The sequence below is a fragment of the Malaclemys terrapin genome, chromosome 6 (assembly GCF_027887155.1).
Source record: "Malaclemys terrapin pileata isolate rMalTer1 chromosome 6, rMalTer1.hap1, whole genome shotgun sequence".
In the NCBI taxonomy this organism is placed as follows: domain Eukaryota; kingdom Metazoa; phylum Chordata; order Testudines; family Emydidae; genus Malaclemys; species Malaclemys terrapin.
Genome location: NC_071510.1, coordinates 59,836,703 through 59,861,936, shown reverse-complemented (window position 1 = coordinate 59,861,936; position 25,234 = coordinate 59,836,703). Strand labels below are relative to the sequence as shown.

The 25,234-nt window shown below is 42.4% G+C and overlaps 1 protein-coding gene across 2 annotated transcripts in view; it reads left to right on the top strand.

The window, feature by feature from the left end:
- The first annotated feature begins 31 nt into the window (after positions 1-31).
- The window catches only part of HSD17B4 (hydroxysteroid 17-beta dehydrogenase 4), a 113,380-nt gene continuing 88,177 nt past the window's right edge, over positions 32-25,234 (top strand). Inside the window, exons 1-8 of one of the 2 annotated variants that reach the window (XM_054031691.1) lie at positions 32-174; positions 3,580-3,633; positions 16,586-16,693; positions 17,317-17,376; positions 21,022-21,043; positions 21,152-21,198; positions 22,049-22,133; positions 23,644-23,831. In XM_054031691.1, the coding sequence (XP_053887666.1) occupies positions 117-174; positions 3,580-3,633; positions 16,586-16,693; positions 17,317-17,376; positions 21,022-21,043; positions 21,152-21,198; positions 22,049-22,133; positions 23,644-23,831 (622 nt within the window). In that variant the 5' untranslated portion in view covers positions 32-116. Of the gene's footprint in view, positions 175-3,205; positions 3,307-3,579; positions 3,634-16,585; positions 16,694-17,316; positions 17,377-21,021; positions 21,044-21,151; positions 21,199-22,048; positions 22,134-23,643; positions 23,832-25,234 lie in introns of those variants that run through there. The other variant, XM_054031692.1, reaches the window with a different exon arrangement.

Sequence of the window (25,234 nt, the reverse complement as noted above, 5' to 3'; positions counted from 1 at the left end):
GATCCGCGGGGCGGCGTGACGCATGCGCGCTGCTCTCGCCCTGTGTTTGGCCGCTGCCGAGGTTCCGTCCCTGCACCTGGCGTCTGCGCTTGGCCCCAGGAGCGTACTGGGGCAGCATGTCGGCTGGGCTGAGGTTCGATGGGCGGGTGGTGCTGGTGACTGGCGCCGGGGGAGGTAAGCGGCTCGCGCGGGCCCTGTGGGGCTTGCACTGCATGACGTTGCACTTGCCCGCTGGGCTCCGGGTGGGGCTGACCTGGCCAGGGGTCGCCTGTGCTGCTCGGTTCCCGGCGGGTTTGGAGAAAGAGTTGGTGCAGGAATTGGGAGCTAAGGGGGGAATCCTACAGCTGAAAGGGCCCCGCTCAAATCCCCTCTGCTGTTTGGGAAAGAAAACTCTGCCTGCCAATAGCAAGGATGCAAAGGGGGGCGTGCGCGCGGTGGCGGCGGCCAGCAATTTAGTCTGTAAGTCCGGTATTGTGAGTGTGGGATGTGCCTCAGCTGTGCAGAACTGGGGCAAAGGTTTTCCCTGAGGAGGGAGTTTGATTTCGCGGTGTCAAGGTTGAAGCCACTCCCTATCGCTTTGAAGGAAAGAGATCAATCACTCTCATGCTTACAACAGGCGTCCTGAGTGGGTTTGCTTCAACTTGCAAGATAATTGCATTTTGAAAAACTACTTTTCAAAACACAACTATATGGAATTAAAGCATGCGGGCTGCTTGAAATCTAGTCAGAGTGTTCAGGTGCTGACAGAGACACAAAGCAAGCTGCAGAGCTGAAGAGATTTTGTTCTCTCTTTCACAATTTATAATAATCTTAGGTAATACCCACTGAAGCCTTGATCTGCAATGAGCTCGGTACAGGTGTAGGAAATGTTTCCCCTGTCACCCACACCATGTGCAGGCCTCTTTGCTGGAGTGGGGATTTGGGCTGTTTAAGAGTTGCTTTACTGTAATAGCTATGCAAAGGCCAACACGTTGTCTATTCCAGTGCTTTAGCTTTGTAGGTAAAGCAGATTAATTTAAGCTACTTTATTGATACTTGCAAGAATAGTTGGCAAAAAGTTTTCAAATGTTTTTTTTAAAGTTGACAGTATGAAGCAGAGTAAGAACTTTAAAGCTACTCTGAATGCCTTTCAGCTCTCGCTCAGATTTTCCTTTGCTTCATGTTAGTTTGCTGTGCTGTTCTTTAAATCTTTCTTCTTCAGTGAAATCTGTCAAAAGTGACCACCTGAGCCAATAGGAAATAATACAAGATAAAAAAGCAAAAAGTTGCTTGGTATCAGTGGATCTTTAGCAAGTACAGCTTGTACTAGAAGCCATAGGATTCTTGAAAGTGGTTTCACAGATAAGTATGGTTTCACTACAGCATTTTTAATTAAAATCAGTACTTAATATGTTTATCTAACTACAGATCTATCAAAATGCTTTTTTTTATTCTCAATAGGTGCTTACCTTGTTTTGATTATAGTACCATTGCTTTTACACAGTGACTTAGAAGTTGATCCTTTTATAAAGGTCAGAACTAGTGAGGGAGTCTTAACACATCTTGCAGACAGAAGAGTATCCCATTCCTGTAGGTGTTCCCGCTGAGGGGCTTCAGCAATTCTCAAGGAAGTGAAAGCAGGGTCATTTAAATGAGAAATTTGATTTTTCCAGTCATTACATATACTGTTACATTGTTTTCAAAGTTTGTATTTTAAGTTTTTAAAATCGTCCCTTAAACTATTTGGGATATAAAAAAGGCTACATCCTATAAACAAAATGCAGATGTAAGAAAAATATTACATTATTCTCAATTATCCTATTTTCTTAAACTAATTTTATTTTGCCTCCCACCTTTTGTTAAGTTATTTTATTTTTTATGAAGTAAATTTCTTCATTTATTGTCCTTCAGTTATTTTTTCATGCAAAGACATCTTTAACATTATCAGGAGTCCAATTCTGGCTCAGCTGTAAAATAAATCCAAGATTTCTGCTTAGTCAATTAAGTGGTAGATGCAATCCCTAGAGAATGAGATTATAGAAGAGTTCTTTGGAAGGAGATGGACTGGGAGAAAATCTTTTATTATTACATTAGGTATTTATGTGGACACCACATAGAGGGCTTTGTGTGTAATGGTTTATAAACAGGAATCCCCATATCATAAGCACCCTGTCTGATCCATTGGGTGACACCATTCTCACTGGCCTGTGCTTTTGGATAGTTTAAACATCATGAAGAAAGGGGCAACCTTAACTTTGCACAGCTCAAGGTGCTACATTACAATTTGCAAGTAGCCAAATATTGGAGCCATATTATTTTCTAATATGTAGGCATGGTACCAAAGAGATTACCAAATGAAAGCATCACATAATGGGACCTATAATCTCAACTTCAATTTCTAAATCCTTGGTTTGTTTACTAGATTTAGCATGATCAATATGTTTCCAAACAGCCTTTGTGAGCCAGTTTTAAGTGATCTCATGGGGGAACAAAGGCACTTTGTGTGCACTTTGAAAAATCCTCCTCCCCCTTACACTTTATTCAGTCGTTTGTTTAATTTGTTCATAACAAAATTACTTGTGTGGAAAAGAATCACAACTTCTGCACTTGATCAACTTTTGTTAACATTTTGACTGGTATGATTAGATAATATCATTGTCCATACAAAAAACTGTTGTATTCAACAGGCCTTTAGTCTAAGTAAAGACAAAGGTGAAAGACTAATGGAAGATAAAAGAACAGGAGTAGAAGTCAGCTACTGCCCACTTCTTCGGATGCAGTAGCCCACGAAAGCTTATGCTCTAATAAATTTGTTAGTCTCTAAGGTGCCACAAGTACTCCTGTTCTTTTTGCGGATACAGACTAACACGGCTGCTACTCTGAAACCTAATGGAAGATATGAAACATTAAATGTTGCATTATGCTGTATATTAAGTCAGCTGCTTTGTGCTCCTTGCTCATGCAAATAAATGACTTTCTCTTGTTTAGGTCCAAGTAATTGGCACTGATTTTTATCAATATGGGTAAAAGGCACTATAAATAGTTTAAATAATTATGATTGGAGTTGAACTTGTGTTTGCATGACATGACAATGTTTCCTTTTCAGTAGACAAAACTAAATTAAACTAGGGGCTGTTTTATTAACTTAGAGTGTAGTTCATTAACTTGAAACAACTTCTTCCACTGCAAAACCAGAATACATTCCTGTATTTTGTAGCCTGCCCCATCAAGTGTCACAAATGCCTCCTTCACAAGCACAAAACTCTCTCCTGGAGCTTTAGCAACAAGCAGCCTCCATGATGACTCTTCTGGGTGCTGTACCACTAAGTGAGCCTGGGGAATACTTCGTGTTTCCAATTGTGGATTTGGCCTTTAGTTTCTGACCTAATTTGCTTTCTTTTATGTTTCAGTTTTCAGAACATGCGACTGCTTTTGTGGCAACTTTAAAATGGAATTTTTAAATTAAATATGCAGGTGGTTTTTTTTTTGGTCTGATTTCAGTTCAAGTGACCATTTCTCCACATGACTTTAACTAGTTTAAAGTGTATGGGTAGAAAATATACTGACACATTGAAACCTTTTTTTGTTTTTTAAAATTAGGATTGGGTAGAGCATATGCTCTGGCTTTTGCTGAAAGAGGAGCTTCAGTAGTTGGTAAGTTGTTTCTTACTTATTTTGATCTCTTGCCAGTAACCTTTGCCCCCCCCCCCTCTCTTTTTTTTTTAAATATATTGGGATTCAAACTTCATGACTTCTTTGCCAATGACCTTTGTTCTTTAATAAGTTATCCTCCTAACTCCTGAGATTCAAACTTTATTTCTGAGCTTCTGGTTTTGAAACAAGTAACAATCTTTGGCTGAGGGCTTCTCTTCACTGAAAGGCTATCTAGACATATAACTTAACCCTAACTTGACTTCCATCCACTTGCAAAAACCCTTAACTCAAGTGTGCTGGTGATATTTTACTTGCGTGGCTGACTCAAAAGGGGGGGTTGGGCTAAAGCTCTCCTGAGCACAACTCCTCAGCTGTTAATCCAAGTGGGCAGTGTGGATGCCAAGGTGGATTTGATTTAAATCAAATTGATTTAAATCACTAGTCAGGAAGACTCTATTTAATCATGGATTTCTACATAAAAGTGCATTCTTATTGGTTGTTATAACCTTAATACATATTCTTCACAACTCAGAGAGAGATGTAGGTTTCATTTTTAGAAGGTACATTTTTAAAGTGATTTATTTTGTAAACTTTACCGATTAGGTTTACAGCTATATCAGAAAATGAATGATTGTTTGGTTATTTCATTTACCAAAGGTAATTGAATCAGATATTTATGAAGTCACTGGGAGGTGAACTCTCTCCAATTCAACAGGTAAATCATTAATATTTGGAGAATTTTCTTGCCATGCTGTATTAGGAGGAGAACATCACCGGACAGACATTTAAATTTTTATTCAACTAAAACAACAACATTATGTATTCTGGATATCTTTTCTTCAACAGCAAACATAATATTTAAATAAAACAAGCATATGAACTTGAAAACATTCAAGTTTTTTAAAATCAGGTGTGTTTTTGTTTGTTTTTAACTAAAAGAGTTAAATGAAATATTAAAAAAAAAAAAAAAATCAAATAGACTACATCAGCCAGGTCAATATGAGAAACTTAAACATGGCTGGCAGGGAGCTGAGCAGCTGGAATCCCAGATCAGTAGCGAGGTGAGCAGGGCCGGCAGCCAGGAGCAGAGCCCTGGGCTGGCTGTTGGTACCCCAGGCCGGCAGCAGGCTGAGCAGGGCCGATGGCCGGGACCCCGGTTGGCAAGGGGCCGGTGGCCGGAACTCCAAACCATCAGCGGGTTAAGTGAGGTAACAGTGGCTGACCTGCCGCCGGTCTGGGATTCCGCTGGCTCCTGCCAGCTGGGGTCCCAGCCGCCAATCCCCACTCAGCCCGCTGCTGGCCAGGGGTTCCGTTCACCCAGGCTGACAGCGGGCTGAACGGAGCAGGGGGCCGAGACCCCAGCTGGCAAGGGGCCGGCAGCCGGAATCCCAGACTGTTGGCAGGGATTCTGGGGTTCTGTCAGCTCCTGCCACCGGCCCCGCTCAGCCTGCTGCTGGCTCGGGGTTCCATTCACCCAAGCCGGCAGCAGGCTGAGCGGGGCCAGCGGACAGAACCCCAGAATGGTGGCGGGCTGAGCGGCTCAGCCCGCTGCTGATCTGGGGTTCCGTCCACCAGCTCCTGCCAGCTGGGGTCCGGCCACCAGCCCCGCTCAGTCCGTTGCCGGCTGGGGGTTTCGTTTACCCAGGCCAGCAGCTGGCTGAGCAGGGCTGGCGGCCGCGACCCTGGCTGGCAGCAGTGTGCCAGTAAAAATCGTCTCGCGTGCCGCAGGTTGCCGACCCCTGCTCTAGACCTTTTGTACACTGCTCAATTTCTCTTTCATACACTTTATCTAGCAATTTGCCTGTGACATCTGCTCTGTTGGGTGGACTGTATCCTGGTCTTAATGACTGAACCGTGTTAATGAAGTATAGGTTCTCAGTCATATGGAAAGGAGAGTTTGTTGCATGAACAAACTGGGCAATTTTTTAATCAGTTACCTCTTTTTGTAATCTGCTGGTTCTTATCACAAACTTATCTATGGTTGTTTCTGGATGATGGAGATTTTTTTTCTTTTTGCTACAAGTGATATACTGTGGCTATGTGACATACATGATGTGACTGAAACACTATCATTGGTAGATAACTCTGAAACTATAGAAAATGATGGTGATCTTGAAGGTGGATAGTCTTCAGAATCCTGTATGTTGAGGATGGATTCTCCTAAACAAAATAAGTCAATGCAGTTATTTAATTATCACCATACTGCTCATTTAGTATTACTCATTGCATTCACTGACACTCAGTACTACTTTAAAGGTGAAATTGTAAAAGGAAGATCTGCCTATTTCAGCTATTTATATTTTATCACAACTGCATTTAAAATGATAGTACCATAGAGTAACAACTATATTTCTTGCTCAAACCTGAGAATTCAAGAATAGTCCAAAAGGAAGACAGGCAATCCTTAAGAAAGAAGTATGAAATAAAAAAGTTTACCAACCTGAAGATTTTTCATGTTCAGACATGTTCCTTTCATCATCCTCAATGCAGCTTCTTCCTGAGAAGGAACACTTCTCATGATGTTGTTTCATTTGGGCAACCAGGCCTTGCATTTCTTTGTTGCACTGTTTGCATTTTGCACACATGCCTGTCTTACCCACAGGTAGAAGAGCTTAATTAAAATATTCCCAAACTGGGTCTCTTTTACGGCCTGCTGCCATTATAGGTTTTGCCTTCTAGTGAGAGAATGGTATGGTAGATCTCAAATCAATGAAGGCTACACTCAGAAAGACCTCAAGGCTTCTGGAATATGCTGCTCAAACAGTTTCACTTTTGTTTCTACTGCCTGTCCCTTCCTTCTCACATTTATCTCTAGACTCCTTCACCTTGTCCAGATCTATTCCGCCCCCAACAATCTTTTTATTCATTGAACTTTTTGAAACTTTGCACTTTTAGAGAGAGGTAAAGGATTGACTCTGTGTACACAAATTTGCAGAGAGACAATAGGGTTGAGGTCTTTTATTTTTCACCCCTATATATTATTTATTTAGTTTAAAACATTTTTGCTGTTAACAAGCATGTTATCTCTGGAGAGACAAATCCATAGTGTGAGAACTGCAAAACTAAGCCTCTCTGATGCTATCTTCTAGACTGGGGACTGAGTCCCATTGGGTAGATGGCAAGATTAACCTAAATAATCTATACAGAAGTTCCTGCAACCCCATAAAATTGGGTTCCTAATCCATGAACTATTCAAACTCATTTACAAAACTTTTCTTAAACATTACATGACTATTTTATCTCGTACTATAGAATTAGAATTTATAATCCCTATTCCGTGATGCAATATCTTTGAGCTATAATGTATCTTAATTAAAACTAGCTTTAGATAGGTTTTTTCCGCAAAAAGGATTTTATCAAAAAAATCTGTTAATTAAAAAAAAAATCAATTAAAAAAATAATTGATTTTTATCCACCCTGGGATACAGACTAGCATCAGTTGAGTGTTGCTAGTTCTCCAATGCCTTATCACAGTTCACTCACGCCCAAAAAGTACAGACAGGCTCTCCTACAATACACTGAGAAATAGTTCCTGTGACTCATCCAACTACAGTGCTTAGAACCATGGGACTTGCCCCCAGAACTCTTATTGCCATGCACAAGTGAGGGGGGGCATCAGTGTGAATACAACAACTTGAGTGTTGTTTCTCAATGTGGCTGCTCTCCATTGAGTTAGGCTGACTCAAGAGGAGGAACTCTAAACATAGATAAATCAAGTTAATTCTGCAGTGAAGACATACCTTTACATTTCAACTGAAAGATGCCACCTCCAGCAGCACAGTACTGTCTGCCATCATGCTGGGATATGAATTCAGTACAGCCTTGGGAATAGTGCTTCTTACTGTATTGGCAGCAAAACTTGATGTGGAAAGCAAGAGTTCCATGGAACAAAGATTTTCAATTTTTTTCATAGTGACGATGTGGACCACATCTCAGTAGAGTCTCATGGACATTTCCTCTTCCATTTGTGGTCACACACATCTCCCTCCCATTTATGGTCATATAACATCCATTGAGCAACTACAGGAATTGTTTAAATGGACAGGAAATGCTTAGTGCAATATAACATCTAGGAACCAGAAGGAAAGCCAGCATCATGTTGTTAAAGTTTCCAGGGTAGTTGCACCTCTGACCCTTTTGTGACCTTGAGAGCACTCTCCTTACGCCTCAGGCTTCTAGATGGTAGTTTTCTTGGGGCAAAGTCATGCAACACTCTCCCTCTTGATGGAGAATTTAGGCAGCAATGGCTCCTGCAATTCACTGTGATCACCAGCAGGTCTGACTTTAGTTCACCAATTGTCCTGTTCTCCCAGGGGCAATGACAGGATTATCCATTGACTAGCCAGCCTTCATAAATTAAAGTATTGTTTATTCAGAACAACTTACAGAGAAAACATTTTAAAAACAATAAGTAGCTTACATGCTGATCTAGTTTACCAGACTGTTATTCATTTTCCACATGGAAACCCTGATAGGAACAGAATACTTCAAAAGGGGCAAGACCCATGTCAGGTTGGTCTCTTTATACAGTTCTTAGTTCTTTGAAGGGGAGGGATAGCTCAGTGGTTTGAGCATGGGCCTGCTAAACCCAGGATTGTGAGCTCAAGCCTTGAGGGGGCCACTTAGGGATCTGGGGCAAAATCAGTACTTGGTCCTGCTAGTGAAGGCAGGGGGCTGGACTCGACCTTTCAAGGTCCCTTCCAGCTCTAGGAGATAGGATATCTCCATTAATTATTTATTATTATTATTTATTATTGTTAGCTATTGCCAGCTAGTTCAAACCAGTATATATAATTTCCCTCATGGACCTGTTTACCTGCCCAGGTGACCTTTTGGGGATCACCCAGATCAGTAAGGGATTCTGTCATTGCCTGCCCTGTAACCTTGTAGTGTGTTAATGCTGTGCTGCTATTGCTCAGATGCCTGACACCCATAGCATGCCCCCAAGCACAAGACCTTCCACCAGCCACATTGCACAGCCCATGATATAGCAGTGACACAAATAGCCCTTCCAGACCCAAGTTTCCCCAAATCCATCCTCCCAAGTTCTTAACTACTAGACACTTGTACCATTCCCCTCTGGTTCGTCAATCCCTCAGTTATCAGTTCACTTTGGCAAACACACTGGACAGAGTTTGCACAACAGAGACCTGGTTGGATAAAAACATACAAAAAGTTCATTTAATAGAATCATAGGACTGGAAGGGACTTCGAGAGGCACTCATAGCAGGATTAAGGGCACGTTGACACTGGCAAAGTTACAGCGCCGCTCAGAGAGTGCTGAAAGGAAACGACTGTTGTGTGTTCACACTGTCAGCTGCCTGCGCAATTGTGTGTTCACACTTGTGGCACTTGCAACGGTATTAGGAGCGGTGCACTCTTGGAGAAGCTATCCCACAGAGCACCTGCAGTGGGATGGTCACCCGCTCCTGCGTGGGAAGGGTTAAAGCCAGTCCTGCAGAGGGCTGGGGATGTAGAAGGAAAGACCTGGGCTGATTGGGGGAAGCAGCTGCAGCTGGTACATGCCCCAATCAGAGCCTGCTGGCCCTATAAAGGCCTGAGCCAGGAGTAAGAAGTCAGTCTCTCTCTGCACTCAGAGAGAGAAGGGCCTGGCTGCAGGGATCTGAGACAGAGTAGTTGGGTGGAGCAGGACTGGGGAAAGGCTGAGGAGCCCAAGGGGTTGGCCAAGGCGGCAGGTCCAAACCCACCCTTGCCAGTGATGAGTAGGCTGATACTGCAGTCTGCCCCTGCGCGTGGGGCTAGATGAAAACTGGCAGTAGCCTGATACTGAGGCAAGGTGCGGATAGTGGGTGGGGATTCCCCTGGAAGGGGGAGACTCAGTTAAAGGGGCACCGGGGTCCTGGGAGGCGGATAAGGTGGATCATCGGCCCGCAGAGGGCGCTCCGGGCTGGATTGAGCTAATTCCCAGGACAACCAGCAGGAGGCTCCGCAGGGGTGAGTCCACGCTCGCCTATAGCACCTCTTTCTCTTCTGCCGCTAAGACTTGTGGGAAGGCAGAGGGAGTTGTGGGGCATCCTGGGTCCTGTCCGAATAATCCTTGATACGTTGCTTTGCATCCCAGAAATCCTGAGCTTCCGTCTGCATTTGGTGCCATCTTTCAACAGTTTGTGTACTGCGCGCCCTGCCTCTTCGGGCTGCAGGAATAGAACCTGAACTGTTGACCAGTATGCTGCTCGCTCTGACTAACATGTCACGAGTGGCAGTGGAGTTATTCCTTAAACTACAAAGGCAAGAGGAGTGTGACATTGATCTTGCCACAAGTAGGAGCTACAACACGAGATTGCTTGTGGCATTCATGTAGATGCTGACCACAGTGGAACACCGCTTTTGGGCTCGGGGAAACAAGCACTGAGTGGTGGGATAACATCATGATGCATGTCTGGGATGATGAGCAGTGGCTGCAGAACTTTCGGATGAGGAAAGCCACATTCATGGGATTGGGTGGTGAGCTTACCCCAGCCTTGCAGCACAAGGACATGAGAATGAGAGCTGCCCAGTCGCTGGAGAAGCATGTGGTCATTGCACGGTGGAACCTACTCCAGACTGCTACTGATCAGTCGCTAACCAGTTCGGAGTGGGAACACCAGTTGGACTCGTGTTTATGGTAGTGTGCAGGGCCACTAATCACATCCTGCTCTGAAAGACTCTGGTCAGCATGCATGACATTATGGATGGCTTTGCACAAATGGGCTTCCCTAACTGCGGAGGGGCGATAGATGGCGCACACATTCCAATTCTGACACCAGACCACCTAGTCACCGAATACATTAATCGCAGGGGGTATTTCTCAATGATTCTCCAGGTGCTTGTGGATCACTGTGGGCATTTCACAGACATTAATGCAGGCTGGTCCGTATAGGTACATGATGCACGCATTTTTCAGAACACTTCAGGAAGCTGCAAGCTGGGACTTTCACCGTAGGGGAAGTCGAAATGCCCATTGTGATCCTGGGAGACCCTGCCTACCTCTTAATGCCGTGGCTTATGAAGCCATACACGGGGCAACTTGACAGCACCAAGGAGCGGTTCGACAACAGGCTGAGCAAGTGCAGAATGACTGTTGAGAGCGCCGTTTAAAAGCCCGCTGGCAATGCCTCTGTGGGAAGCTGGCCCTAGCTGACGACAATATTCTAATGTTTATAGCCACGTGCTGTACACTCCTTAATATTTGTGAAGGGAAGGGTGAAAGCTTCACTCAGGGCTGGACCGCAGCGGCTCAGCACCTGGAGGCTGAGTTTGAACAGCCAGAGACCAGGGCTATTAGAGGGGCGCAGGGCCATGAGGATCAGGGGGGTCTTGAGGCAGCAATTTGAAGCTGAAAGCCACTAATATTTGTTGTTATGCTCGGCATTGCAGTGCTTTTAATGCTAGGAGATGATTGGTGCACATGATGCAATAAGGGGGTTTAACATAATTGTATGTTGCTTTGTAGTGCTCTTTTTGCTTTCACTTAATAGAATAAAGATTGCTTTCAAACCAACACACTTCTTTTATTAAAAGACAACTGAAGGAGAGAGTCAAATGAAAAAATACATCAGTAGGGAGGGGGTGGAGGAAGGGAAGGTTCCAGGAGGAGGAGGGGTCCTGGGACGGCTAAAGATTTGTGTATGTTCAGGGATCATATCCAACCTTCTCCTTTGGAGTACAGTGCAGCGGGGGCTAAACTGCAGAGGGATGGATGTTGAGTGCAGTGGGTAGTGGGAGTCCACAGTGCTGGACTGTGAGGAGGGAGGAGTGGAATGCGGGGGGTAGAGACTGGAGCCAGGAGGTTGATAAAAGCGTGTTGGCGGTGTCTGGGGGGAAATTTTGTGACAGCGGCTGCAGGGGAGGGCGGGCGCGGAGCTGCTCAGTTTGAAGAGCTAATATCGCCTGGAGCGTGTCCACTTGGCGCTCCATAACGTTTAAGAGCCACTCTGTGGCTTCATTGATTAGTTAAGTTAAATTTTCTGTGGAATATTGCTTGATTTGTGTTTCTACAGTTTGAGTGGATTAAGGTGGATACTTTTAATCTACGTATGCTCAGATTCCCAACCCTAGCCATCCATAACATAATCTAGTAGCAGTAGCTGTGAAGTTGATTTTTATAAGGCAGTCTCATTTCTAGATGCAATTTGAATTCATGAAAGGGGAAATCTGCAGCTGTAAATAACCTGTTGTTCTAACCTGAAATAGCATGTGATTAAGCTACTTTGCTAAATAACGAGATTTTTTTTAGTTAACTGATTCAACACAGCACTCAGCAGCATGACTTCTTTGTACTAATCATCGAGTTACTGATTGTGAAAGTTAATTTCATGCTGCCCTTTAATTCAGGGATGTTTTTTAGAACAAGTCTTTTGGGATACCATTTTAATGTATTTCATCAGTCCAGATGAGTTATTTCATAGAGCAGCAGAGCCAAATGTCTGTCATCTAACTACTTGGGGATAATTCTATATCCCAGAAAACCAAATCCCCTTTTCACTGAATCTTCACAGAATTCCCCTCGCATGTGGCAGTCGCTTCTATTGTGAAACAATGTAAATTTTCCTCTTGATTTAAATGGCAAATAAAGGGCTATGTTAAATATATATTTTTGAACTCTGATATTCTCTCCTATATCTCTTTCAGTATTTGACTATATGAATCAATTGAATATTTAATGCAATGAGAAAATAAAAATGGTAAAGACTAATATATTGTTTTATATACTGGTAGGATTACCTTGTCTCCTTTAGCCAATACTCAGACTTTACAGTAGCATTCTTGCAGCTGTGAACAGAGAAATGTTGTCAAGAGAGGAGTACAGTATTCCACTCCTCCCTCCTCACAGTCCAGCACTGTGGACTCCCACTACCCACTGCACTCAACATCCATCCCTCTTTACAGTATCTCTGAAAAAGATGCTAAAACTAGCACTGTGGGATTCCATGGTCATTGTGCTTTCATATCTTCTATATTTAACGTGATAGAATTCACAAGTAAAAAGTTCTTTTTTCTAACTGCCAGCCCTTGGGTCTGAGAGTCAAGCTGGCTTCTTTCCATCTTGCACTTCACGCTGTAAGGTTCTGTAGGCAAAATTAGATACACTTGTTGCTCTTCCACTTATGCTGATAATGGCGAGTATGCAAGCCCACTGTTTTCCCTGGAGTTCTATAGATGTAATTGATGCTTGCTTAGTAACATTCTGTTGATGGATCTCAAGACTATGTAATATAGCTTACTCAGCGTTAGCGGTGCAGGACAATAAGAAAAAATAAGGAAAAAAATATTGCTGACTGAAGTATGCAAATATGACTTTGTATACACAAAACAGCAGATTTATTGGGTAAGGAGGTACCATCTTTATAAAGTGGCCTTTCAGAGCAGAACCATATTTGAATCATTTTAATCTTTATATATATATATTCTTTAGTTTTGTAAATAGATGATTTTTTCAGTTGGTTATTCGATTAATTCTATTCTTCTGTTAATATATTGACACAGCCTTGAGTGAAATACATTATCTAGATCAGTTTAATAATCAGTCTAGTTAAACTAGTGGAACCCCCCAATATAGACACACTTAAATTGGTTTAATTCTTGCTTACATTGATTTATATTAAATTGGTAAATTTACTGGCAAAAGCTAAACTGATTTAAACAAAGGGTTAAACCAGTTTAAGTGTATGTCAGAGAGTTTCACTGGTTTAAACCAGGGCAGTAACTGATCTGGTTAAATATCTGGTCAGTTTGTTTCTAGTATAAACAAGGCCTTTTTCACATTGTAACTTTATTCTAGTTTGCCAAACCACAATAAACTTGAATTTGTAAATTATGATGAAAACAGGAGACTTGTGGGTGCATTGTATTTCATTTTGGACTTAATTATCATGTAACTGAATACTCATTGTTTGAGGTCTTGCAAAAGTTAGAAAGAGCAATGCTGTATATAGATATCGAAGAGCTTTCAAGTACCTTCCTCAGAGTATATATTGCTTGAGTTGAGACATTCTTCTCGTTGTTGCATAGCACTGCACTGACAAAATGTAGGTTTTCTGGGATTAACTTTTATGAAAGAAGCTCCATGCATATGAATGCAGCCCAATTCAGAGATTATTTTTAGCTATTGTCTATTGGCTTGAAGAAGGATCAGAAATGAAATGTACTCAAGGCACAGTCTCAGTGAACATTCAATAGCAAATGTGACTGGAGGACTAGACTAGTCCTAATCAGTGTGACTGTATGATGTCTAGATTTTTAATCTTGTTGAACAATAACAATACTGTTGGCGAGATCAAGCTTGGCAGGGAAAGTAAATCACAAATAGCGATGAAACATCTCTTCTCTACCTCATAAATTGTTACCTCAGGGCATGTCTACATGAACACTTATTGTTGTAACGATACTGCCTTTGGTGGGACACAACTGAGAGTTTCAATTCGGGACAAATTGCTTAGAGCGGGGCAGTTACAGCCCAAGGCTGGCTTTCCTTTACTTCTAAGGTATACCAAACAGAGAGGACTTCGGTCTCACCCACGGCTAACCATAAGTCATACAAGCAATTCCCTTAGACACTCTTGTTTCCCAGTATCACTACCAGCACCACTCCTTATGGGGACGAATAGTTATGAAAACCAGTACCCCAGTAAAAGAAAAAGGGTTCTCCCGGTCCCAAAGGACCAAGCCCCAGACCCAGGTCAATATATGTCAGATCTTACCCACAAATCACGCTGTTGCCAATCCTTTAAAATCTAAAGGTTTATTCATAAAAAGAAAGAAATATAGATGAGAGTTAAATTGGTTACATGGAATCAGTTACATACAGCAATGACAAAGTTCTTGGTTCAGGCTTGTAGCAGTGATGGAATTAACTGCAGGTTCAAATCAAGTCTCTGGAGTACATCCACAGCTGGGATGGGTCATTCAGTCCTTTGTTTTGCAGCAAGGTTCCTCCAGAAGTAAGAAGCAAGATTGAAGACAAGATGGAGGAGATACAGCAGCCTCTTATAATCTCTTGCCATGTGGCCTCTGCTTTCTTTGTTCCAAAGACAAGCCAACCAGCATATGGCATGGAAAAACCTTAAGAGTTTTGTCCATGGGCATGTCCCTGCATGCCTTGCTGAGTCACAAGGTGTATCTCAATGGGTCAGTTGTATAGCTGATGGTCCTTAATGGGCCATCCAGCAGGCTAGGTAGTGCTAATGCCAAATTGTCTGGGTTATCACCCAGAAACATAGCACAAGTTTGAAATACAGACAGTGCGGAGCCAATACTTATAACTTTAAATACAAAAATGATACTTGCATACAGATAGCATAATCATAACCAGAAAATCATAACCTTGTCTTAGACACCTTACATGACAACCTTTGTATAATATTTGCTGCAAATATATAACAGTGGTTGCAACAATTATCTATACGGTCATAGTTTATATCAATAACGTCACACCCCCAACGCAAAATTGATGCAGGAAGGGATGACGCAATCATCGCTGACTGCATCCCAAGAGCTCCCCATTCTTGGTTCTGTCTTACTACAGCTAATATTGGTGTATAACAGAAATGGTTTATCCACGTCATGTTCAGTAACGTCACAATTGTATGGTAAGCTGGGATGTAAATCTACAGCACTTCAGTAGGCTATGTACTAACTATCGGTGTGGACCCTGCTGCTGCACTCAAAAAGTTCCCTAGTGCATGTTGATGTGCTGCCGTTTGAAAGAGCAATATGTCAAAACGCACTAGGGTACTTTTAGAGTACCGCAGTGGGGTCCAAATGGACAATTAGTGTGCAGCATGCTCTAGCACTGTAGATTTACACCTCAGCAGAGATGACACACTGAGGGTGGCCTTATGGGAGTTATATGCCCCCCCTCCAAGATTTGCTGCTTGGCATGTAATGAGCATGCTCAGTAACATCTGCTGAAGCTGCTGCTCTCACTTTGGCTCCCCACCATCGGCAGATACGGCAATAAGTGTTTGTGCAGATGTGCCCTCAGGAACAGTATGGAATGTTATGAAATGACTCTACCTAATCCAGTAGAGCAGGGTGGGCAAACTATGGCCCACAGGCCAGATCCGGCCCACGAGCTTGCGCTGGGGTGGCGGGTTGGGGGCCACACTACACGGGTTGGGGGCTGCACCATGTGGCTTGGCCCCACTCTGGCACTCCAGCCAGGGCACCGGGTCAGGGGCCGCACCACACTGCTCAGCCCTCCTCTGGTTCTCCAGCCGGGGTGGCGGGTTGGGGGCCACACCACACGGCTCGTCCCAGCTCCGGCACTCTAGGTGGGGTGCCAGGCTGGGGGCTGCACCATGTGGCTCCCAGAAGCCGTGGCATGCCCCCTGTCCAAGGGTTGCAGGCCGCTCCACTCCTAGGAGCCAGAGAAGGGCCATGCCACGGCTTCTGGGAGCACTTGAGGTAACTTCCGCTCAGAGCCTGCACCCCTGAGCCTCTCCCCATGCCCCAACCCCCTTCCCCAGCCCTGATCCCCCTCCTGTTCTCCAAATCTCTCAATCCCAGCACGGAGCACCCTCCTGCACCCCAAACCTCTCATCCCCAGCCCAGAGCCTGCACCCTTCCTGCACCCTTGTCCCAGCCCTGAACCCCCTCCGAACTCCTCGGTCCCAGTCCAGAATACCTTCCTACACCTCAAACTCATCCCTAGCTCCACCCCAGGACTTGCACCCTCAACCAGAGCCTTCACCCCCTCCTGTACCCCATCCCCAATTTTGAGAGCATTCATGGCCTGTCATACAATTTCTATTCCTCAAAAAGTTTGCCCACCCCTGCAGTAGAGTGTCAGACTGTTTGCTCTTGTCCAAATAACTTAGGTTACCAGTAGAAATCAGCTGCAGTGAATCTCGTTAGTAACATCCACCAGAAACCTTAGTGGCTGCAGGATGAGAAGAGACTGTGAAACATATGTGTATCGATTGGTCAAGAATTTCTTTTTTGTGTTATGCAGTGAATGATCTGGGAGGTGACTTCAAAGGACATGGCAAAAGCTCCTCAGCGGCTGACAAAGTTGTTGAAGAAATAAGAGCAAAAGGAGGAAAAGCAGTAGCTAACTATGGTATGTTATTTTCCATAATAGATTTAATAAGGACACTTCATTTATGGAAATAGTACATTCAGCTTTTACCAAATGAAAAAGTAACAGTTGGTGACAAAGGACTACTCCAATACTATTAGTAATTTAATTCATTCAATGAGATAAAACATTGTTCGGAGGCTGGGGGAGATGGAGACATAAAGCATCTTAAAATGAAATCTCTGATTTCTTTATTCACTTGAACTCTTGGCACCGGTATGCTGGAGGGGAGGAGCAATCCCTCTCCCCCCCCACCCCCCGCAAAAGGTAGTCTTTTCTGTGACTTAGCAAGCTTATCATTTAGCCAACATAGAAACTAGACTGCCTGTTTTTAGTGAGTTTAGCTTCTTGGTTTTCATGTAATGTTAAAATGCTGCACTGTTTGGCTTGTGCAGGAATTGCAGTGGGCTAATTGCCTGCAGTGGCTAAAATTTCATTTTACCCTATAGGGATTTCACATGAGCAATTCACTTTTTCTTTTTAAATGCATCACATTCCATGTGGTTATCTACATCCTAGAAGTACGTTGTATACAGTAATATGTGGCTGTGTAACTAATAAATGATTTTATTTGGAGATCACACCACTACCTGTTTTGTTTACAGATTCCGTGGAGGCTGGTGAGAAGCTTGTGCAGACAGCCCTTGAAGCTTTTGGGAGGATAGGTACAATTATTAACTTATAACTTGTTTGTTTGTGAATGCAAAGTCATCTTAAGCAGTGCAGTTAACAATCAAGAGTTAGTGATAACATGTACAGGAAATTCAATGTAATTAAATTCAAGATTGTGGTGTTCTATTCTCTGTAGTCCTAAACAAATGAAAAAGCCGCTTCCCAGTAACTAGAGGTTAGTAGTTGCTAGTATAAACGAAAATTGCAAGCTTTATCTAAGTAATTATTTTGAGCATTTAGAGTGTTTATGGAAGGAACACTATTCCTTCAATATGTATAAATGACAGTACATCTTTTTCTGTAAATAAGTGTTGTCCGGCTATGCCGGAAGGAGGACAGGACACACTGGATGTGGTATAATTAGGATGCAACTTTATTCCTAAATGTCTGGGAGTGCCCAACAGATAAAAGTGTACAGTGCAGGTAATTCCATAATCATTTACACATACTGAGACAGGCTGCTGTCAGCTCTCCCTCTTTACCCATCCTGATCCCCAGCCAACCCACTGCTGGGACCCTGCCACCCTGATTGAAGGTTAAGGGGGGCTATAAAGGAGTGGGGGGGTTGATTCCCTGCTGTACCAGTTAGAGGAGCCCTGAATCTTTCCCTGTTTCTGCTCCCTTAAATAACCCCCTGAAATCCTTTACCAATTCATTTGATCTGCTCACCATCGCCTTTCCCTGTGGAGTACCTGCACCAAACATTGTCTCCATGATTACGTAATGAGTTACGACATCATAGCCCAATCCCCGTTTCGTGTTCATCCTAGCTAAGCTCCCAACCCCCTGTGGGAAAGGCAACCCCCCCCACCACCACTTTGCCTTGGCTAATCTGGCAGTAAGGGAAAAAGTCCTTCCCAGCCCCCTGAGAAAGGAGCGACGAGTGTAATGCCCACAGCAGATCATGACAAAACCTGCTATTTAGCTACTTCCAAAGATGGGAGGGTGGATGCTGTTCCACCTGGTCCAGGTAAAAAAGGGCTTTTCCTGCACTGCTGTGCATCTAAATAGTGCCTCTCTCTCTCTTCCATTCACTTGTGGGGGTTGGTCAGCATCCCCACACAAACCTGATCTGAAGCTGCCTCAGCCAGTCATTCTGGCTCTCTAGCTGTTAAAGAGGCCACACACCTTTTCCTACAAGACAGACAACGGTACCCACTCCATAATGTGCACTGTGGTCATTGTGGATGACTTCTGTAGGGGCTGAATCTGTCAGGAATATATAAAAGTTTATTATAACGTTAGTATCATCTCTCCTTTTACATAGGGTAGAAAGGAACTCTGATTCCCCTTATGCCTCTGTTTTAAGGTAGCATGTTGTTGCTTTTACACCCTTTATTAAAGGGAGACCAATGATTTAGAAATAACATTTCCTTCCAAAATTTTTCGCTTACTATTATTTCTAGCAACACCTAATTATAACTTAAAAATTTGTGCATTTGACAGCACTTCGTGTATAACCAATTTCACAGTTTCCCTTGTTAATACAGTTCTTTCACAGAGAAACAGGAGGTGAAATACAAAAAAGTAATTTTAAGAATCACAACATTTGTCAGGGAAACTCGGGAGAAGTTTTACAACCTGGAACTTGTATGATTTAGTTTTTTGAAACTGACTGGCTTTGAAGGTGATTGTTGTTCTTTTCATATAAACACTGAATGTGGTAACATAAAACAGAAGGTGAATTTATTTATACACATCACTCTTCATCTTCCCCTTCCAAAACAAACAAACAAAACAGAAGCCAACAAATGAGAATTCAACTCTCTCCAGTGGGCTGCTCCATTTAAAAATAAGCATATATCAGGTAATATGGTCTTTCAAGTTATTACCCAATTTTTGGACCTTCCTTACAGGTCTTCTCTAAAGTTAGTTGGCAAATAATGGTTTGCCATTATTTATGGTTTCCCAGTAGATCTCCATTTCTGTGAAGATCAGTCCCCTCGTCTTTATCACCAAGTTGTCCTTCTCTCAAAGATTACTCCAGACACTTGCCAACTGTCATCGTAGAACAATACCCAAAACTTTAGACCTACACCTTGGAAAACTAACACAGCAACCCAGACATCTTAGCATTACTGAATCTATGATAGCCCATATTCTGGGCTGGACTGTCATTTCAGTTTATCATTATTCCAGAATAAAAGAGAACTTGCATTCCAAGACAGAGAAAATATACTTCTAAAGCATGGTGACTAGTTCCTGAAATATTGATTGTTCAGTGTTCTTCCTTAAAACAGTATATGCAGCCTTAAAGGAAGTGGATATCATTTCACTTTTTTCTTGGCTTTGTTTTATGTTCGCTTTTAATAACTTAGTCTACTCCGCAGTGTCTGTCTTGCCCTTTTGCTGAAGGTAGTGCAAGGAAGCATAGTTCTGACTTGCTCTGGCACATCTAAAAGACAGAATTATTGATACACATAAATAGAGAGCAAACTTTGAACTTTGATCTGTTTTATTATCATGCTATTATGTAGCTAGTCATTTAATCCTTGATGAACAGAATTGAAAGAATGTTGAAGAGATTCATGAAGAGTTAAAGATGCTCAGTAACATTTGAGTAATTCTCTTTACTTTTGCCTTACCTTAGTGAAGAATAGACTGTTGTGGTGCTACAAAGAGTAAAAGATCCCAAACGTTTTCTTAATTAATAAAGTTTGTGGTTTTGCAAATGCTTATCAGTATTAAAGGAATAATCATTATCTAACTTTTTACTTTGGCTGAGTTCCTGGAAATTTGGTCAGAGCTGAGGAATGGATAAGAAAAAAAGCAAATAAAACTCTATAAAGCATTAAGTTTTTGTGTGTTAATTTTTCTTCCATTTCTTCACTTATCTCTTGCCCTCTCTTCCCACTTCTGTCTTCTGTTTTCATTCTCTCCTTTTATTTCCAGCCATTTCCTTCTTTCTGCTGTTTTCTTCAATCCTTTTATTTTTCCATCTTCTCCCTCTGTTTTCTCTCGATCTGTTCCATTTCTCCCTTAAACTAAACAGTTTTCCCCTTCTGTATATTTCTTTCTCCTGCCCTGATGTTCGCATTCCCTTATGCTCAGGGTAGCATGTGCAGAACGGAAACCTAGGCAGTGAGTGATGAAAAACTGAGTGGGTGGTTCTGAAGCTCCCTTTCTTACCTTATTGTTGGTTGTGGGTCTGAGTTACGTTACAGGCTTTCTGACTCTTTGACCATGGTGCCACCCACTTTGAGTTTGGGTGCATTCCACTTTTATGTTACCATAAATCATGTCATTCAGAATTCGTAGCAAGTAGCATCATTGATCTGGGCAGTCTCATCACTACAAACTTGAGCGTGATGTCACTGAGGAAGGGGGCCGGTTTATGGCACCTTCCCATCAGTGCTTAATGTTGTCATCTCAACACCTGTGTCTACTTATGAGGCTTCACTGCAGCCTGTGGCAGACTGGGACTACATGTCCCAAAATACTTTGAAACATAAGGAAAGCCATGCACTTTCCAATTCTGGAACAGCCCTAGTCAGTATGAGTGAGCAACTATTTAACAATTATAACACACTGTATGTGTGCGCTTATAACCTAGATTTTGAAGGCAGGAGCAGAGTTAAAGAAAGTGCAGATTCATACTCATTCATACTTAAAATGTTTTGTTTTTGTGTTCTTTGCAGATATTGTTATAAACAATGCTGGGTAAGTAAATATGAAGGTAGCTTTTCCCCATTGTTGTACCATATTCTAATCCTTTTGTTTAAATACATGTTCACCTTCCTTTTTTGTTTTCCTGACAACGTATTTTAGGATTCTGAGGGACCGTTCATTTGCTAGGATAAGTGATGAAGACTGGGGTAAGTTGATTAACTTTGAAGTAGTGAAGGTTTCTAGACGCTAAGTAAATGCCACCCCATCCTCATGAGAGTGTGAGGGGCACAGATTGGAGTGTGTGTGTGTTTGTACCTGACCTTAGAGATTCACACATCGCCTGCAAATCTCAGCTCCAAGGTGCTTAATTCGTTATCGGCTTTCACATTGGGTCAGTGGTGCAATCCATACTGGACTCCTGCAAATGTTGCCCCCATCTCAGGGGGAAAAAAAAAAAAGCACTCATAAAAACCAGACCTCCTGGTTAAGGAAACCAGGCACCAATTTTTCCATGTGGGAAAAATGCATTTGTAACCCAAAGAAACCCCTGCAACCCTCAGCAGTCCAGAAAGACAGACCACACCCAAAACCTATAACAAAGGAAGGGTGGTGTGAAGCTGCAGTGCCCAATGGCAGTTAGAACAGGATAGCAAGCAAATACCCCTCAGTGAAGTGATGGGGAATGAGCACCCAATTAATTCCCCAAAAGACTGCCAGTAAGAGGCAGGAACTGCAGAAAAAAGACAGCCCATGGCGATGCTTAAGCTCTGTGATACCGTGAGCTCCATGTGCTAGAGCTGCACACAGGACAAGAAGGGGAGCAGGGAGAAAACCAGCCTAGTCAGTTCAAATGCCCATCCCACAGCATTTCAAAATGTAATTGTAAAAAATACAATGCACATGTCCAGACTGTGATTAAATTAGCTGAGTGTGAATGAAGTGAGATGAAGCTAAATAGGCTTCTCATTTTTTTTCTTGGAGGATGTAGAAACTGCATATTTATTTTGCCACAAAAGAGAAAAGAATCAAATGTCTGTTCAACTAATTTGATTTTAGATATAATTCATAGAGTTCATTTGAAGGGATCATTCCTGGTCACCAGAGCTGCATGGAATCATATGAAAAATCAGAAGTTTGGAAGGTAAAACTGTATACGGTTAATTTTTTCATCAGTAAACAGTATATTGACATGATCTTTCTGATGCTGCAATGGATTACTTGATAATTCTTGCTCCCCTTTAGTCAATGGGAAGGAAATAATCACTTTGTGCCCAAATGTGTGAGGTTGACATCCATTTGTTTCCTGCCTTCTCCTACACACACACTGTGGATAACATCCTAACAACTTTTTTTTTTTTTTGGAAGTTATTTTTATCTTTCAATAAACATCTCCAGGTTTATTGTGAAGATTTGTGTGTGGGCTCTGCCTGGTGTGTTCCCAAAGCTGATGTGGTGCTGTCAGTTCACATTACATCCAGATTTATATTTTTCACCTTTATATCTATTCTTTGTAGCAATTGTCCTGGTGTTTTGGCAATCTGGCTGTTTAGCCTGATCCACCTAGAAGTTGAAGATTAAATTAGTTTGTGCTTCATTCTGTGACCAAATGGCATTCTGTGGCTGAGTATGAAGTGAGAAGGAGAGATTGGTAGCAAAATATTTTGCCCATTTGATCACTTATTGGGCATAATTTTGGGAATTGCATCCCTGTATATATATGACATAATTCTTCTCTTGCTCTGTTTTGTAAATCACTTTGTTTATTGCCAAATGATGTTAGTATTATTTACCAAATGTATCTTCACATAATGTGTAGAAATGTGTTACTTGCAGAATGTCTGCTTCTGTACACTTTTTAGCTTTTTCTCACCTTGACTCTCTTAACATAACCAAAGCACCTTTATTTGGACTGAAGATGGTGAAATCATGTTGATGTAGCAATTGGGAATGACGTTGAGACAGATTCTTATCTCAGTTACGCTTGTGTTAACTTGGAGTGACTCTCGTTAAGTCAGTGCAGCTACTGTAGATACACACTCTGTGTAATTCAGATCAGAATCGGGACTGGTTATGGTGAGAATCATTTTTAACTGCTCAAAAAGGATATGTGACATGCAGTAGGCGCTGATTCAGTCAAGTACTTAAACTTGTGTCTAACTTTAATCATGTCAGTAGTGCTATTGATTACGTAGGGTGTGGGTGAAAACAGTTTTCAACTTAGCAACATTTTCTGTTTGTCAAAGCTATTTTTAAGATGTAAAAATATCTCCATATGAAATATCTGGTTAAGTGCAAACATACATTTCATTAGTGCTCTCCCCAGTTATAACAAAATAGTTGTGCCATTATGCCAGTGGTGGCAAGTTGCTATTTCTGCTCTAATATGAGACCAAATCCTGAGAGGTGCTGAGCACCTCTCAACTCCCCTTGCATTACTCTTCAGTATTTGTGCCATTTTTTGCATCACCCCAACACATTAGAAAAAGTTGCTTTTTAATTACTCATACTTTCATTTTGACATGTTGAGATGTTACAGAATTACCATTCCTGTGGTTTCAGGATGTGTAATTGTCAGAAGCCAAAAATGGCTGCAACACGTAACCTGGCATCCTCTAGAAACTATTAATTTTCTGTTTTTCCTTCTCTTCAAGAATAATTATGACTTCTTCAGCTGCTGGAATATATGGCAACTTTGGTCAGGCAAACTACAGTGCTGCCAAACTTGGCCTTTTTGGTCTTGCAAATACACTTGCAGTTGAAGGCAGAAAATACAACATCCACAGTAACACAATTGCACCTACTGCTGGGTCGAGGCTGACTCAGACTATCATGCCACAAGGTAAGTAACTTGAGCTCGTGAGAATTGAGTCTTTGCAAGTTGGAGCACAACCAGTTTTCTCACCAATTGAAACGTTCCATTCCTTTACACTTCAGAAACTCTTTTCTTGTCTATTTATGATAAATGATCTTTCCAGTTTCAGGTGCTGTAAGGAAGTAAGACATCAGAAGAGAGCTCTAGCGGCCTTTATAATTCACTAGAATTGTTTTATGTGCTGAAACTTTGTCACTGTAGCTTTATTCATTTCCCCATTTTCTTCAGTAGGTATTGGATCAGGGCTGTATTTGTGGTGTTTGCATTTATTGTAATATTACTGTTTGTTTGCAATGTGGTATATGTTTCACAAAATATGGAGTAGACAAAGCTGACCTGAGTAAATTAAAACAGGAGATGAGAGAAGGTAGATAAGTCTGACATAACACATTGAGCAACTAGCAGAATGCACCCTGTACATACCATATACTTATTAAACTTGGACTGGATTATACTAATATAATATTATTATAATGGATTGTGTGAAAGGCTATACAGGAAAATGTTTTGAGAAGGGTTTTGAAGAAGATGGTGAATAAATAAATGAAAAGATGAGATCAGAGGTTTGGGTTGGTTGAAGTTTTTCTGATGCAGTTTAGTTACTTAGACTGGTCTTGATAGTCTCCACATAAGAGGAAAGTAGGCAAAACTTGGAGCACTAAGAGTTATAGATTTTTAATGCCAGAAGGAACCATTATGATGATGTAGTCTGCAAAACACAGGCCTTGGAACTGTCCCCAGAAAATGTACTACTTTGTAGTAATATAACAAACTGCGAGCCCAATTTTTAAACATTTCAGAAATTGGCTATTTATATCATCTTTTGATGCATGTGACGGGGTACGACTGACCCTGTGGAGCCTCCTGCTGGCTGTCATGGGAATTAGCTCTGATCTCTATGGCACCCTCTTCTTTTGGTGCCTCGCCACTGTCACTTTTGTTCCGAGACCCGTGCGTCCTCTTCAGTGACGCTGCCCTCCAGGGGATCTGCAATCTCTGTCCAGCCACTCCTTCAGTGGCAACTGCAGTCCATTGTCCCAGGGACACTTCCCATGTGGCTCCAGCATCCTCTTCTGCCCTTACCTCAAGGCCTCAGCCTGCAGGCCCTAGCAGCCAGCCAGGAGCTCTCTCTAGCTCCCCAGTTTCTGCTTGCAGCACAACTCTGTCCCAGGTGCTGGCACTCCTTCCTCCTCCTAGGACCCTGATCTTCTCCTCTTAAGCTCCACTCAGCTACTGATCTCTGCTCTGCCCTCGCAGTCCTTATATGAGCCTGCTGGCCCATGATTGGCTGCTCCTCTTAGCCCCTTTCCAATTGGCTGACTCCCTAGGGCTGCTTTTTACCCCTTTTCTGCCAGTGAGGTGTAGCTGCC